Here is a 17,500-nt window from a genome sequence, read left to right on the forward strand (position 1 = left end):
CGCAGTGTTGTGTTTGCGATCGAGTGAGTTTTGAAAGAGAGATGCGAGATCACGGGGTTCAAGCGTTTCAGTTCCATGATCCAGAGATTGTACCGGAAAGACCTATGCTCGTTTGAAGTGGATCATAAAGTTTTTCACCGGTGAAAACACAACTTGTTGCCACACCCGAAGTGAAGCGAGACAGCGTTTCCGCTGTCGCGGCGCCGGAAACACAATTTGTCACACACGACCACACGACGGGTCGTGCCATCCGGAAGGGGGTTGGCACTGCACCGGGCGCCGTGTTGCTTTTGTTTGGCCAGCCAGCTAGCGAGAGAGGCTGGTGTGGTTGCGCCACATTATTTGTTGAACAGTTAATGAACCGTTACCCCGGACCGGCCACACCTGACCGCGAACGGGGACGAGAATGTTTTCCCGTGAACATAACCTCGAAAAAGGTTGACCGATCCGTCGTTGCACGCTGCTTTTCAGCCAGTGTTCCGTGTGTCCAGCGTCACCAAGCGTGGGGAGTGTGTGTCACACCTGGAAACCAGGACAGTGGTGCTTGCACACGAGATAACCTCCCGGTGAAGGGAAGATCGGGGTCAATGGCGAAACTTGAGACTTGCCGGAAGCGAGGCAACGCGAATCCAGGCGCCATTCCGTTCGACTCGCGAACCTAGATTTCTGTAAGCTCGCGAAGCTAACATGCCATTACACCTCTTCACCCAGTTTGTCGGCCCAATTAAACGTTCCACGAGTGAGAAGACGAGGAAAGAGGTGGGAAACCAGCAGAGAAAACCGGAGACAACGTCATAAGTCTGCGACAACGTTGCAGCCACGCGTTGTGGGTGGTTCTCGGTTCCGATCGCGACCTTCCACCCTCCACCCACTGCTCCCCGACTTGTGACTAACGATGCGAAGTGCGTTTTTATGCAAAACTCGATCTCGATCAAAACATAAAGGTTGGCAAAGGTTGGCGCATGTGGAGTGGAGAGGCATTTCGTGGTTAATTGGGGTGCTTCTGCAACGGTTTGCAGGTGCAGCCGTGTGTGCCAAGCACCCGAGTGAAGCACAGCACATACGAGTGAAGGGAATTGCAATGAGGGAATGCACCACATCAAGGCGAAACGGTTGAAGCGAAAGCTCATGCGGCGGGGCCATGTGTTACGCTGGTTTGTTCATCGACGCCATTGATTGCAGCCTTTGTTGTGATGTATGTTGTGGAATCTTCATCAACCTTTGTACATTCTTGTTTGTAACTTGCTGCAAGTGAGGATCATGATCTTAAGTCCTGCAATCATTCTATAAAAATGCAGTTCTCATAGTTTGTTGTAGGTTTGATGATCGTTAGATGAATGATCACATAGAGGATAACATTTTAAAAGCGGTAACGATCGGTTCATACATGTCCAGTCTCGTGGATCATCCAGGATATTCAGATCAGTAAATACCACAGAACAGGTCCATGACTCATTTTGCGTTCGCAAACTCCTTGCTGTTTCTTTGTGCGGTTTTTCGCCACAAATGGTTTCACGGAAACCACCACCAGCAACCGGCCGGTCGGCACAGCTGCTGATGGATGATGTCAGGGAGATTAACTCGTTGCTTTGCTTCCAACACGAACTGCCACCAAAAACCGGCCCAACACGAAGCTGCAAGGTATGAATCAGCACCAGACCAAGGTGTTACTGCAGCTGCTACCTTGTGCAAGGGCATGTGTTGCGCTGGTACAAGACTGAGCAAAGACCACCAGGACATATCAATTATGTGTTCGCATGAAACACAACTTGATCGAGAGGGCCACGATCCGAGCGTTCCATAAATGTTCTGCGTGCTTTCCAAACCGAGGGTTCACCAAAAAGCCCTGTCCCGTTTGTCAAAAAAAAAAGGGGGCGGGGGGGGGGGAATCGCTTTTCCGGTTGATCAATCTGCTTCTCATAGCATGGCACAGCATGGCGCGCACCATGCAACGATTGTTTCATCTCCGCCACTCCCCCGAAAAAGGGAGCGATCAAACGAATTTGATAGAAAGTGAGAGGCGTTTCCATGGCGTTCCTATCTCCAGCGTCTAGGTGCTCTGAAATGGCGTGGTCCAAGCGTGTTATCATCGTTTGACGCCCGATGAAACGAACACAAAAGCGGCAAAAGATGGATTGACAGTGAAAGTCTCGCCGGTACCATTGCCGCGCTCCAGTAAACGGAATTCAATTGCAATCCCTCCGCCAAATGGTCAGCATTGTCGTTTGATTCCCAGGTTCCATTGTTGCCGAACCGCCGGGCTACCATTCCCATCCCATGAGGCTGGTATGTCGGTATCGCACCACAAGGCACAGGCCATCAAACCATCCCGGTATAGCCCGGGGTGTATGGGTTGAGAGGATCACTTCTTAGCTTGGCCACATAGTTTCACACCTGGGAACGTGGGAATCATTCGAAGTGTTTACTATGCTACGCCCGGGATCACTGCCTCACGATGGCTGCTTTTAATTAATAATCAGTACGTTCGACGCTCGATTGGAGGTTACGGCCCACGGTGAGTAAGATTGCCGAGTGATAAGTGATGGTTTAACGCTTTCAAAATAGAAAGCCCATTTCGTTTGGATGCTGATTAGCACCATAAACCAAGTGGCTTCTGGTGGTCGGTGGTTACTCCGCCACATACTCCACCTACTTCTGAAGTACATTCCATTCGCGATTGAATTGGCAAAACCCCCCGCTGGGAGAGCGCAGTATCCAATCACACTTCCATGGAGCTTTTGCCATTCTTTTTCTATTGTTTTTGTTCGCGGTTTTTTGTGTTTTGATGATGATGATGAAGTCTCCACCGTGGTACGATTACGGTAGCACCCGTTACGATCTCCGAGAGCTTTCGGCTCAACCGACCAGCCAACGTCACTGCCCGTGTGTCCCTCTGCATGGCCACGAACCCATTTCCCCCTCTAAATCGGCCATTGTGCGCTTCACGAGCGCTATTTCAGAGCGTTGTTGGTTTTTTATAAAGTAATTTTTATGACGGCTTTTCATTATCCTCAACTCTTCCGCGGAATACGGGTTTCCGCGAGCGTGGAACTCAAGCGTGACGCCGGTTAGGAGGGTGGATGGGCTCGATGGAAAACAAAAATAAAGACCTCGAGGTTCTACTACGGCTGTGGCTGTGGTGTGTCCGGTTCTTCTGCCACCCAGTAGTAGTCCACATCACCCTTGGTCAACGGGGCCAACGAAGCAGCACAACACGGTGGTGGCAGAACAAGGTATGCGGTCAGGGACTTACCTCGGCATGACTTAAAACTAATCGCCGAATAGCTCCATAGGGTCATTGGCGTCTTTAACCTAAGATAAGCGGATCCATTGAAGTACGCTTCCTTTTCCGTCTGGACGGCCGTCACGGTCGGTGCGGTGCATTGCAGAAGCGCTGAAAATGGACAGAGAGAGAAAGGGAGAGAGAGAGAGAGAGAATGGAACATTAATTAAGCTGGCAGAGAACGGCTCGTCTTTTGCACATTTTGCACTTTATTGCGGACGTCGGAGATGCGATCGTACAACGTAAGGAGCGGTACACGCTAACTATTCCATATTGATTCTTTTATGTTCTAAGTACGGATTGATTTTGAGTTATCAAAGCCGCTTCAGCTTTTAAGAAGCAATACAATTACAAGGAACATCCAATACAAGAGTACAATACAGTATTTCGATCCCAAGGATAAGTCTTTCGTGGCGACCTTCTATGAAGGCAAAGGAACAACTTTATGGAGTGATGCTAAAAGGCAATAAAGGAACAACTTTATGGAGTGATGCTAAATGCTGCTTTTCCATACTCAGTCCAGTGCTAAATTGGAGTCCACTACCACACAACAACAACGGATGCCAAACGTGGACATTACGAAGCTCCATCGGAGGTGTCCTCTCAAGGACTGTTAAAGATTCGATTTATGAGCGTATCGCATGGCTGCATCTTCACCGCTTCAGACTCTTGGCCAACGGGCCATGTCTTGACGGTTTCTGTTCGACTACTCCCCAGCGAGCGACTGTAGCGGTACAAGCGCGATCGTAAAACGTTGATAACCGCGCCGATGGATGATGTAAAAGGCTCTTCTACTAAAAGACTGCCCCGAAAAAAAGCAATTTACTCTCAAGACGCCGAGCCCCATGTTGCGGTTACACTGCTGAACGAATGGAAGATGATTTATTGTAGCATAATCAATTTGTTTACGTGCCAGTGTTCGTAATGTTTAAGTGGAGGGGAATGTATAATCCGATTTCCGATGCCTTTGTCACGCGGTACGGCGAGGGGGATAATTATTTTAAGCTGGCAACATTGGCTGTACTACTAGCTAGATCGCGCCCCTTTTTGGCACCTTCGAAAAACCACCGATTAAAGCCTTCGGTCTGGTCAGATTGAAAACATGACGGAGCAGGAATGGTGCGCATGGTGCGCGTCGCTCGATCACATGATCGCGATGATGCTGCTGCTGGTGTTGCGAGAAGAATGTTCTTAAATGTGTCAAAATACCGTTAGCGCTTTGGCTTCATTTTGTGCGACTCATGGAACACCCCAACCCCCCTTTCTGCTCGGAGACAGAGTGTCAATCAATCAGCGAAGGTTACGGGGGAACGAACTGTGAACGGATAGACTTCCAACTCAATCACGTGCTCCACAACACAAACCACTGGATGGTAACGCAATGAAACGTCACGAGATTTAATCTATTCGCACTCGACCCCCCCCCCCCCCCTTAAAGACAGACACCAAAGTGGTGGTGGTGTGTGATTTGGACCGTTCGCAACATTGACTTATGCAAACCGCCGATGCAACGATTGTTCGGGCGTTCTCAGTGTAATAACCCTGTTCCCAACTTATGAGCCGCCTGTGCCTCTGCATGATTGTTAATAGAGTTGCCTGCTGATGAACTCTTCTCGGTGCGCGCGCGCGCGCGTTCCCGCGGTGGCCGATGCTGTGAACCAACCAACATAATCACCATTCAGGCTCCTGGCAGGTGAAGATAATTTCATTAACATGTGGCTATGCCCATGAATGTTAATGTCTCGTCGTCGTCGTCGGTTCAGTGGACCCAGGATGGCCGGGAAAGTGTCCGCGTCCACGAGTACGGCCACCTGTAGCGCCCCGGGCCACCGGGAGGGTAATTTGGTTCGAATATTTTCCTTCCTTGCCGCCTTTTTCCCATTTTTCATTTCACTAATTCGCATACCGGTGCGTTGCGGTGGCGCACCGGGGAGATTAAAGACAATTTCTCCGCCAACATGCGGTCCAGAGCCCCGCGGGTTGGCTTGCTCGATGACCGATGACGTTGACCGGACCCAAGAGCAGGCGCTACCGAATACAGCTTGTGTGTGCGTGAAAAGTGAAAACACCGACGCAAGGTGACGGACAGGTGAAGACATTTTCCGGCAACAGCAGAGCAGAAGCTGCGGTCCAAGCGTATAAACCGGAATGAACTGGAAGCACCGTGCAGCGTTGGCGGTGGGGAAATGATTTCGTGGGAAAGCTAGCCACGCTAGTGTGTTCGTGTACTGTGGAGAAGCATCAGCGAACGCTACAGAGCATTCGGTATTATGAAGTCATCTTTGAGGGAGTTCGTCGCCTATTCAAGTCTTCAAGTCTTTTGATTTTAATAGATCTGCTTCAGTGATTAACCGACGCATTGGAAAAATCCAAAAATCTATCCAAAAATGGAAGGCAAATCAGCATGTTTTATGTTGAATTTTATAATAACATAAAAAAGAGAAATCTTCGTCGACTTCCAGAATTCAAAAATTCTTTTTGTAACTTTGGGCCAAAGAAGTCTCTTTTTTTGAAGATTTTTGAGAATGAGAAAACTTCGATCCACTTTTTTGTTTTACCTGAATGTCACATTAAACAACGAAACCAAAAAAATGTAATTTGTGAAAAGTCTGTTACAACTACGTCCATGGCATCAAGGTAAGCAAGAACAGTGTGTCGACAAAAATGCACGTTTTTCGTTGTCCATTATTATTGGATCATTTGAAATACACAAATTGATATTCTTTTGTTCGATAGTTGCAAATTTTTATAGCATTTTTAGTTGAAAAAGTGATGATTTTTACGAATTCACTTAAAAAACTAGATTTACGATATTTCTAAACAAAAACTAAGCGAAAAAAACAAAATAAAATATCTTTGCCCAAACCTTAACTGCCCCAAGAACCACTATACGAATGTCTGTACGAATTTTGGATTTTTCTTCAACCAAAATAACACTCTAACCATCGCTGGCATGAGAAATTCGTGACTCTTGGCGTGACTCCGCATTACTCGCGGCCAACCGATCGCCTATGCACGACTAACGAACACCGAGCGATCGTACCGATCACTCGCACTACTCGCAAAGGTCCCCTCGCATTGCTCTACCGAATCGTGGCATTCCATCAGCAGCATACTTGCTGCTTGCTGACTCACAACAGTTCGCGGGTCACTTTTTAGGCGCCATTGCGTTCGCTGACCTGAATATCTCACCGGGCCCTATGCGTGGGTGTCTTGTCGTACATCATTCGCCACCCCGCCACCCCCGGGTTGCCCCATGCTCCTAGCTGTGCTAAGCAATGAAGAAATCAAAGCATTTCGGAACATACCTCACACAGAACACAACGCTTCTTGTGGTGGACCGATGCACGACCGATTTGAGGTCATTACCGCCAATCACGGTCGGTCACGGTTTTGTGGAGCTAGCGATACCAAACAGCGAAGGCGCAGACAGCCTCTCCTCGCCTCTCGTAGACCGTTTCTACCGAAAGAGCGTGCGTTCAAGACGACCAACCGCCCCTTCCGAGATAAATTTAGAACTGCGAAACCACCTCCCATTGTGCGGCATACAGTGGCGGCATTTGCGGAATTCTTAAGTAGCTCACGGCGCGAAAGGTAGCAGACCATTAGAAATGGAATGGAGGGTAAGCCAGGCACCGTCAGTTTGTAAACGAACAATAGGCGTCTCAATTGCATGGATAAATTTGTGTTTCATTAGCAACAGCAGACAAACTGTGTGCTTAGTACACAAGATGGGCGTTCGTTCCTTATTCGTTCCTCAAAGCTCTTTCAGTGATCCTTTTACGGATACGCTTCAGGGAGTGATCTATGGCAATCGTTAGTCATACACAACTTTAGAGCTTTGTGGCGTGCAAAAACACAGTTTATGAAATATGCATTAACCTTGTTGCTTATGGTTATGGTCGTGTTATCTTAAGAGCTTTAAGTCGTAAAACCAAACGTGACATAGAATGTGTCACGCGTTTATAATTAGTTTAAACAAATAGAACCATGTCGTTCGCTACGCTAGGATAAAGTTTGAATTTCATTTTATGATCGAGTTGTGCCGAACGTGTCAACTGCTCTAATTGGATACACGTTTCAAGCTATAAACCGTGTTGGGGTGATGGTAAACAGCAGCAGCAACCGAACATCGATGAGCTACATCTTAACCGACCCACATTCGTGTAAAATCCCCCGACCGCTGCTAATCAGCATCGATCGTCATGAACGGTCGAGTAAACATTGCACTAAAATTGATGGCTCTGTTTGCTGCCCGTGCGCCCATTTAATCTCGCTTCAAGATCGAGCGACATTGGCCGAGTGCCCGGCAGCATTCGCGCGGAAGCGAAGCACGTCTCTCGCGAGGGGGAAGATGGAGCGGAAAACCGCTTGGCCTCCCATTTCGAGAGTCGATGAGTCGAAACCGAAAACAACCGGATAAAAGCCTTCGCGTCAGACGCGCGAGACACTCGAGCAAAATATGCTAGAAAGTGCATTCAACATTCACTTTTCGGAAGGCTTTCAATGTCACGGAATGTGAAATATGATAACGGAAAAGGTCGCTTCGGAATCCGGGGGGCCAGGAAGGCGAAATGAAAGCAGAACAAACGCTAAATGCTGCTGAGCGCATTAAACATTGCCGGCAAACGATCGATGCGATCGTCAGACAGATGCTATGATCGATCGGAGTGGTCGGTTGGTTGGTTGCAGCCGGGGCGCTCGACTGGCACTCAACCGGTAAGACCGCACAAAACCGAGCAAGATTGAGCCGGCGTAATTGCATAATAAGATCAGTTTTCACTTTTTTTCGGTTCGGTTCGCGAAACCTTACCGCAGCCCCCAAACCACAGGGCCACCGCCTGTGCGAAGACGTAAAATCCTCAAGGAGAGAGAGAAAGAGAAAAAATGAACGGAAAATAGAAAACTAAATCGCTTTTCTTTCACTTACATTTTCGAAAACATCAATCGAACGAAGGAATGGAACGAAATGGTTTGTTGAATGATTTTGCTCAAGCGGATTGCAAATGGAAAATGCGAGCAGCAGCAGCAGCAGCAGCAGCAAGGAAAGAAAAAGGGAATCAACGCTACTAAACGGAGCTCCTTCTGGCGCAACTCGGTCGGTCGGTCGGTCGTTGTGGTATAACGGGGTTGGTCCCCGTACTCCCGGGTAACAAGATTACGGGGAAAATTGGCTACCTCTTACCTCGGCCGTGCCCGTGCTTAGCGAACCTCGTGAACGATTCATTAGTGGCGCAAGGAAACCGGCGGTAAAGTTAAGAAAAGCCGTAACAGTAACACAAGTTACGTGAAGGAGCCGTCCCACCCCGTGCAGATGGCGCAAAGTAAGGGAAAGCGTTGACCTTGCTTGAAGCAACAGAAGAAGAAAAAAAAAACGGAACAAAACACCAAACACTTTAAAAATAGTAAATTAGCTTATGCTGCAGGGTGCCTGCTCCTAGTAGGAAATGATGTAAGCTTCTGCAAGCAAGCAGCAGCAACATGCATTGTTTGATAGTGCTTTCCAGTTAGGTGCCTAGAACATACTTCTACCTGATTGTAGTGCCTGTGGTGATGGCCTAAATGGAAACGCAGGAAATTATAATGAACCGGAAAAGACAATCGCGCCAAACATAAACCCAAAAGCCATGTGGTGCTGCCGAGTGGCCGACCGCCGACATTGCATTGTGGTGACACATACACCAGCTTTGCGGTTGTTCTGGCGATAAGATAACGGTTTTGAAGTGAAACATGTTTGCAGGTCAGTTAAGTGTGTCGCACCGACTGCCAGAAGGGGGTGGCGTTCTTTTGCGAGCTGCTGATAGCGACAAAAACCACAAATAAACGAAGCACCTGTCCGGGGAGTGGGTGAAACAATCCAATCAAAACATCGACAGCAGCACCAAAACCAGGAATGGATTTTGGTTCAAGATTTATATGGTGGGGACTACCAATTGATCCTTATCAGTGTCCACTGTGGGGTGTTAGTGACCTCATCATCGTTTAAATAGAACGTTTTTTTTTGCTCAAATCATCCCCAACACACCGCGCGCATCTCGCTCACAGCATTTCTCATAACATTCGCTTTAGGAATCAAGTTACGGAGCAACAGTAAACTTGACGCCAATTAGTTTCCTCTCGCCAAAAGAGCGGCAACGCCAGCACGACACCACCGGTCGGTCGGTCAACAACCGTGTGAGCCAAACCAGCGAGGCGAGGCGAAACCGAGCAACCGACGAAGGCTTGAGACTTGAGTGAGAAAAATTAAAAGCATTCCTTGAGCGTTTCCGTCGTCGTCGTCGCGCTCCACGACGAGAAGGACGGACGGATGGTTGGAGGTTTCGGAGTCGCAGTATTAATCATCGGATCGAATGGAGACACAGAGTGCGAATGGAGGAAAACGATGGAAAGCAGACATAACACCGAACGTACCTCGCTTGGCATGGCCGCAGCAACCCCCCTTCTCAGTCAGCATAATTACGTGCCCGACGGAGCAAAACAAATGTCGTAGATGGAGAGACCGCGATGCCGGTGGTGCCAATTGCGTACACGCTGGTTGTAGGAGAATCTTTCGAAGCAGCAAAGCATCACTTTGGCAAAAATGAAGTGCGTGACAAAAACTCCAAAGAGCAAAAGTCTCAAACCGCGAATTCCGCGACACTAGAATGGCATTTTATGCAAAAGCCACCGCTTCTAGAATCATTAAGACGATCGCGACAGCGCACTATCTTGGAGTGATTATGCATTCAGGGACTCACTCATTGGAACAGCTTTGCTATTCACCAGCCTTTCAGTATGGTCTCCGCTTCATTCTATCCCTAATGGATCCGTTGTCGCGAAGGACGTCTTTATAAGATCGCCATTGATCGTTCAGAGAAGCCTAGTGGAAGCCTAATGGAACCGAGGGATGAGCAAGAGCCACAAACACCTTTCACACCTTCAGGGCACACATTGTAGCATCTTTCACCGACATGCACACATCACACGCTTTGATTTAGTGTTTTCCTGTACCAAGCATTAAGCTTTATGCATAAGGAAGTCATTAGCGTCTCCTTCGACTTCGAAACAGTGCGAGCGCCTAATGATGGTAGCGCGCGCGTTTCGCAGGGAAAAGCATAAACTCCACTAGCACTAAACACCGAAAGGAAAGAGCAATTGTGTCGAGGAAGTCATCAAGAAGGTTTGGAAAAGAGCGACCGAGGCAGCGGCAGTCCCGCGCCCCGTTGCCGACTGGACACGGACACGTGTCGTCCATTTGTTCTGCAATTAGGCCACCGTACGGAGGTGTAATACAACATGTTACAACGGTTTGCCGTTGGTTTTCCTTATATTCGCTGACGTTCGTTCCTCTGTGCTAGTGGCAGCTCTTTCCCCCTTGCTTCGTCTTTGGGGCACCGTTTGATCAAGTCGAAATGACGCGAAATGTCCGAAAAAGGGTTACAAACGAATGGTTGCACCATTCGACCGTCCCGCGGTGATCCAATCGCGATCGCGATCGGTTTTTTGGTCACCTCGACGTGCACGTGCGGTGCGAGCGCGGTTTATGTGTGAGCGAAAAACCGCGGTAGCAACGGTCGTACGTACGCGCGGTCTTATGCAACCGATCGTACAAAACCGATCATCATCATGCGCGTCAAGCTTTAACCTGACGCCGGACAACAATTGATTGATTGACGACGGAGCAACGAGACGAGAGTTTTGTCATACCCGGTGGCCCCCGGTGCCGTTTGCTGTCGCAGTTTTTGTCTTGTGAGTGACGTGAGCCCCTGTTCCGAGAGTTCTATCAAGCTCAGCAGCTTACCGAGAGTTTTTGAAAGGTTTCAAAATGTAATGTGAGAGATTTTAGCTCCAGCGTACACCGTATAAATGAACATTCTCTTGAAGTTCCTTATCGCTGGCGCTAGCTCATTAACATTGTCGCAGCGCATGGCAAACGATTCACAAAAAAGTATCTCAAACTCGTTCTCCGCCGCATTATTGTAATTAGTACTGACACTTTAGAAGACTGTCATTACACCTCTGCAGCGATAATGGTTTGAATGGTCTGGTCAGCGTGCGTTAATAGCACTTTAAGTGTTTCCTGCCACCGAGCGGTCCGTAGGTTCGGCTGCGGTCTGGTGACGGTGAAAGGGAACAGATCAGAATGTCGGTCACGTGACCGGCGTGAGGTGACGAATCGGAATAATCGAATTTCAGCTCCACCCAGACCGAACACACACGAACACTCTCTAAGCTTCTTTCGAGCATATCATTTGCACCAGAAATATCCAAGGGTCCGCCAACTCTCCCGCCCTGGGAGTGCTTACACGTGGTGTCCGAGGATTTGCTTTCTTCATGCCAAAAGGGGGGGTTGGTCAAGCTCAGGGACATCGGGGTCCGGCCCAGCGAGGCTTTTGCTGCAGTCTACGTACCTGTGTGTGGGAGTCGTACAGTGCGCCCGCTTGATAAAATCAATATTTCAACGAAAGTACTTGACGTTTCGTTGGCAAGGCCCGCCACCGATGGCCGATAAAAGACGAGAACCCTCGACGAGTGGGGCAAGCAGCTAGAGGCCGGTTGGTCGTTCAACATTATCCACTTAAAGCTGTTTCATGTCCAATATGATCGAAGCGCAAATGTGCAGAGGCGCGTAACAACGTAAAGTCCGCCCTGGAATTGTCCATACACCGGCCAATGTCCAGTAGTGCGTTACATTTTGCACTTTTCCGCCCGCGTGGAAAGGGTGTTGACGAGCCAGCGCTGCGGATGAAGCGAGCGGATGAACCACTGAACCGCATCCAGGGGGACGGCCGCTTGGGTTGGATTCCCTTTTTGGCCGGGACCAGGGAGAGAGAGAGGGAGGAAGAACGGATCTCGTTTCGGTATTGTACGCTTTGATTGCGTCTAACCGGGGGGATTTTTTGTGACACTAACAGCATGCCCACCGTGAGGGAGAGCACTCTTTTTAACAAATAAATCATCGTCATTTCGGTTGGCGTGTATTGGTAACACTTTTCCCATCCCTCAACTGAATCACCAACCGGTTTGTAACGCTTGTAACGTGCGATGCATTATTCACAACATACACTATCATCCCGAGACAGTTTCCGGGAAGGGGGATTTTTCCAAGAGCCTGGTCGCAATTGACCTTTGTTTACACCGCGTGGTTACGAGAGAAGCCAGCGCTATGGCTCAGAACCCGGCGTGCCATGGTGATACGGAGGGCTCCGAGCGTCAATAACATTAACATTCAAACATAAAATCGCTTCGCGCGCTCTGTCGCTGTGGTAACGATGTGCGCCCGATCGGTCCGATGATTCATTTCACCGTTCCTTAGCGAGCGAGAGAGAGAGAGGATTTCTAGCAGGATGTTAAACCGACTATACCAACGGTGCCGGTACTGGAAGGATGCGAAATGCCGGATCGAACATGGGGTATGAGGTCAACCGGGCTATTAGCTCACGTTCGGAGCGGTGCGTTGGTTGCGCTGAAAGACACCTTTGCTGACTGGCTGGCTGGCTGGCTGGCCTAATTGGTTAAGGGGTGGGTGCCGAACCAAATGCAGATTCAGTTCGCTGTGGCCGATGTGACCGAAGGATACCGTATGCCGTGGGTGTTTGGCAATGGATAGAGAGTGCTAGCTGCAAATGATCAGCTAAGCATTATGATCAATAACATTTGAGTAAACAATTAGACAAGTCTCTACAGTATTGAGAAGGAAAAGTGAGCAATAAAACATGCTAAATCCCATTGAGATTCTGTTTAAACACGCCAAGCATTGGCCTTCTATGGAATTCTGAGAAAAATATTTTTTGTTAAAATTGATGAATGCTACATAAAACATTTTTTTACAAATTTCAGTTGTGAAACACGAATTCAAGATGATTATGCTTTACATATTCTCTACCACTGCCCATGCATTAGAATAAATTCGTTAATATTGCGTGCTTCAACGCACCACCGCATTGAAATGCCGCCAAAGAGCCTCAACCGCAAACCGCAACACACTACACACTTCCTCCCGGTAATTCAATCCAAATTTCATAATAAACTCTACCCTCTTATTTGCATTTCCCTCCATCTTTTAGCTATGATCTTGTAACATCGAAAAGATTGTCAACAAAAAAATGAAAGAAGATGTGTGCAGCGTCTTCATTTCATTTAAGGCCAGCGCGTTTGACTTTGTTGTTTGTTTATTTTATCTTCTAAAAATAGAAAATCCCTTTCATCTAGTGCATGGCGAGAAAGTCTCGATCGACCGGCGCAGTGGCGGCATGGACCTTCGAACGTCTCTCGGAGGGCTTGGCACTCTTCCGGAGGATCGTGTTTCCGACGCGGTTCAGGCTGCGCCTTTAACCCCGAAAAAAATATGGAACAAGAAAACGAGTTCCCCTGAGCGTCTTGGACCCGGCAGTGCCCGGCACTACTGGTCAGTCTGGGTGGTTCCGTGGCCGGCCAGTGACGCTGACCTGAACAGGTTGTGGCAGGCTGGTTCCTTGTCGACTTCCTCTGCCCTGGTGTTGGTGGTGCCCTAGATCAAGAAGTTGACGCCGTACGATGTCGTCGCGGTTGCGGTATCCATTTGCGTGCTGTGGTCATCAACGAACGAACAGAACGACGTTTCCAAAATATGCTCTTTCGCACCATTCTCTCTGTTTCTCTTCTCCAATTCGGCTTCGCTTCATCGAATCGTGTCCGGCGTTTGGTTGGCCTCCTTTCGCTGACAAACTTCGCTGGAGAAAGGCTTTTTGGTTTTTCATCCGCGGCCGTGGCGTTCTTTGAAGAAATTCCACGTCGCTCGCTTGTCGCGCGGTAGTGTTTGAGCATCGGTTAAAGTGTGAACGGCGGTCACACGAAGAACCATCACGAAGATGGTTCAAAGGAAGCCCAAAACATACGTAACATTACGCCATGTTTTGCAATGTCAGCGACTCCGATCGTTGGTCGTGCCCCGATGGATACTTTCTCAGAGTTTAATGGATTTAATGGCTTAAAGAAGTCGATTGAACAGAACTCGAATTGTGCTGTTCTGTGTCGGAGACGGTATCCGAAAGCGACGTTTGGGAATTGTACCATTCCGGAAGCAAATTGTATTAGCACCATACAAAATCGATCGAGCTCCGGATATGGGCCAATTATTCTTTAAAAGACCATCGTGAGCATAAAATGAAACCGTGCCCCACCTTGACACACATCTATTTCGGCTTATTTTATCGATTGGTAGAGTTTTCATTCTTCACATTAAAGCAAGAACAAAAGCTCTTTGAAACTTTTAAGCAACATTCTGGTCCAGCACGATTTCAAAGATCTTGAAGAGAGCTCTTTTGTGTAATGACTCCATTTCATTGGGAAATCACAAATGTTCCCAGACTATAAAAGCGATCTTCCGCTCGCACCGAATTGCGTGTCGACAAAACAAACCCTCCCCCGGTGAATTTCCGAATCACAGAATGGTCGCGGCCTCTGGTAAGGCAAACACAGCTTCACCGTCATTCTAACAAGCATTGCGGCTATTTGTAAGTGAACTGAGTGTAATTAAAACTGAAATTTTACTGCCCTCATCCGTGAGGGGCAACGTCGTAGCTTCATTGTCAGCTTTCTGTGCACGCACAGGAACCACGATTCCAACGGTACGTTAATGTGCGTCCGACGCAGCGCTTTGACCGTTGGTTTGAGAGAAGAAGAAAAAAAACTTTCTTAAATGCTCCCCCAAACCCCACCCCCGTGATCTTGCCATAAACAAGCCAATTAGCTGCGAACCACGCGGCTAGAATTAGGAGTCGAGGAGAGAAGAGAATCGTGGAAGTCGACAAACGAACAACGAAAGACTTCAATCGGCCAGCAGAAGACGAACCCTCGCCGAGCGTCTTCTTTGGCGAGGGGTTCTGCTGCTGCCAGCATCGTGTATGCTACGCTATAGGAGCCCATCATCGCCCTCCGTTTCTTCCTCGTTCCTCGATCCTCGAGAGTTGTGGGTTCTTTCATTTTTTCGCCCCGATCCCGATCTTCACAAATACACACACCTGACGACCTTTCGATGGTTTGTGGTCGTCCATGTCTCTCTGTTGGTGTGCGCTGACTGACTGACTGAGCGCGTCTTTAACCATCATCATCATCATCAACGATGCTGCCGAGCATGCTTTTGCAGGTGAGTGTGTACGTTTCTGTTTCTGTTTCGGGGTCCCAAGAACGTGGGTAGAACCCTCGGACACCACAACGACACCAGCCCGAGTGTGTGTCTGGGAACTTTCTTAACGACGCGCAACGAGCGTATCTTTTATGAGCCCTTTGTCGAAACGGGCCATTTGAAGATCACATCTTTTCGCATCTTCGCGACAGGTAAGATCAGATCACCACTCTGTCGGTATGCGTGTACATGCACCCCTCATAACACACGAGGGTGTTCCGTACGCCGCCCAGCTCCATCCATCAATGGTGCGTCGGTCAGGTAATGAGCAAGCAAACACAAGACGCCGTATCGTTGTAGTGTCGTCGTGTCGTTGCGAAGCGAACCCTAGCCCTCACTCCCTCCCCCCCCCTCTCTCTCAATCTCTCTCTCTGGCTCACTGTGGTAGTAATCTCGCAAACGTTTGATGTCAGCATTCCTCCGCATGACTCATAGAAACGGCTAGACACGGTGGTCTAGCGGTGCTAAGCACTTTGCTTCCTAGCGGTTCGCGTGTATGTTTTTTTTTCTTTTCATTGTTGTTAAACTGCACTCGTTAGCACTAATATTACTCGCGATTACTTACCAATAACAAGCAGCCCGAGGGTAGCAGGAGCGATCAGTAAACTGCGGATTCTCATTTTGAACTCGGAGATGATGAACTCCGTCCCAAGATACGCCACTAGGCCCCAACCGTCCTCTCGTCTGTGATGCACTTTCGCGAAGCTATTCGAGCTGCGTTTACTCTACACAGCAGCCACAGACTCGCACGGGAGATGCACGTATTTTCCCTCGATGATCTTCACACTTCACTTTCTTCAACAAGATCACCGGCACCCCGAACAAAGTTTCACGCCGCTGCACCGTCGTTAGGAGCTAACTTTTGTTGATGTTTTGCTGCTGCTGCGATGCAGTACAGATTACAGGCAGTCGGTATCGATCTGGTCTGTGTTGCCACTTTCACCTCCTCCTCCTCATCCTCCTTCTCCTGCACCTTCTCTTTACCGCCCACTTCACTCGGTGCAAAAACCGCGCACGAGGTGAAAGCGAAATTTCGCCAACCGGCCAAGCCTTTTGCTGTGGCGCTCCACCGATTCACGGCTAGGAAGTTTACGCTTTGAACCCCCGTTTCATGTGCGATGTTGTAGCCATGGAGAAGAACGCAATGGGTGACACACGAGATCCTACCAGCTTACTATGGTGGCCCCCGGATTGGCGAAAACCGCAAGCGATGCGATTAGCGCTACTCAGCAGGCTCCGCAGCTGCTCGGAGCTCGGAAACATCAACACTCGGTAGCCGACGAACACACGTACCACCAGAACAGCTTCTATTTCTTCGTTTGCTTCTTCCCGAGAACGAACGGGTGGCAGGTAACTTTAGCCTTTAGCACACACAAACACACACACACACACACGAATGCACACGGTCACACTATGTGATACGCACGCAAATTGATCATTTCACCCTCGCGAGGAAGGGGGCGTATCGCGAGCGCTAGCATCGAGTTGGCTCCACTTTACACTCTCCAGACTCCCCGACAGACAGACAAACAGACAGATAGCCGAAATCACACCGCTCCAACATGCACTTCACTCCTGGTTTGGGCTGGTAATTCCCATCAGGTTAAATCCATTCCACAATGCTCAGGTATCATCATCATCATCATCACGCTGACAAACAGACACGCACACGAACCAAAGACAGAACAAAAGAACACAAAACACTAGCAGCAAAGAACCATTCGGCAACGGCAAGTTGCTCGAACCGACTCGTGACGAGCACGGGGAGGGTGGTAATGGGCGGCTACGGTCGCCGCGTAGCACTTATAGCGAGGGAACCGAGGGATCGCGCGCCCGACCGAACGCGACCAACTTTCAAACTCAACTGCCACACGCAAACACGCGGCCGCCGCACTAGAGTCCGCTAATGCCGCTACTACCGTCGCACACTACGACGCGAGCACCATGACAACGCTGACCAACACGACCGTACGATGATGATGATGATGATGATGGTGCGCACACGAGGGCCTTGCCAGCGACAAGGATCTTCTACTACAGCTCATCGGTACCGATTGTTTACCATCGAAAGA

General features: G+C 48.9%; 1 protein-coding gene across 1 annotated transcript in view; it reads right to left on the reverse strand.

The window, feature by feature from the left end:
- LOC126570074 (protein crumbs) overlaps positions 1 to 17,401 on the reverse strand; it is a 27,866-nt gene extending 10,465 nt beyond the window's left edge. The window contains exons 1-2 of the mRNA XM_050227564.1: positions 15,994 to 17,401; positions 3,254 to 3,394 (exon numbers count right to left, since the gene is read on the reverse strand). Of these exons, the coding sequence (XP_050083521.1) occupies positions 3,254 to 3,394; positions 15,994 to 16,048 (196 nt within the window). The 5' untranslated portion in view covers positions 16,049 to 17,401. The remainder of the gene's footprint in view (positions 1 to 3,253; positions 3,395 to 15,993) is intronic.
- Positions 17,402 to 17,500: the final 99 nt, after the last annotated feature.

This window comes from Anopheles aquasalis, chromosome 2, assembly GCF_943734665.1.
Source record: "Anopheles aquasalis chromosome 2, idAnoAquaMG_Q_19, whole genome shotgun sequence".
In the NCBI taxonomy this organism is placed as follows: Eukaryota; Metazoa; Arthropoda; class Insecta; order Diptera; family Culicidae; genus Anopheles; species Anopheles aquasalis.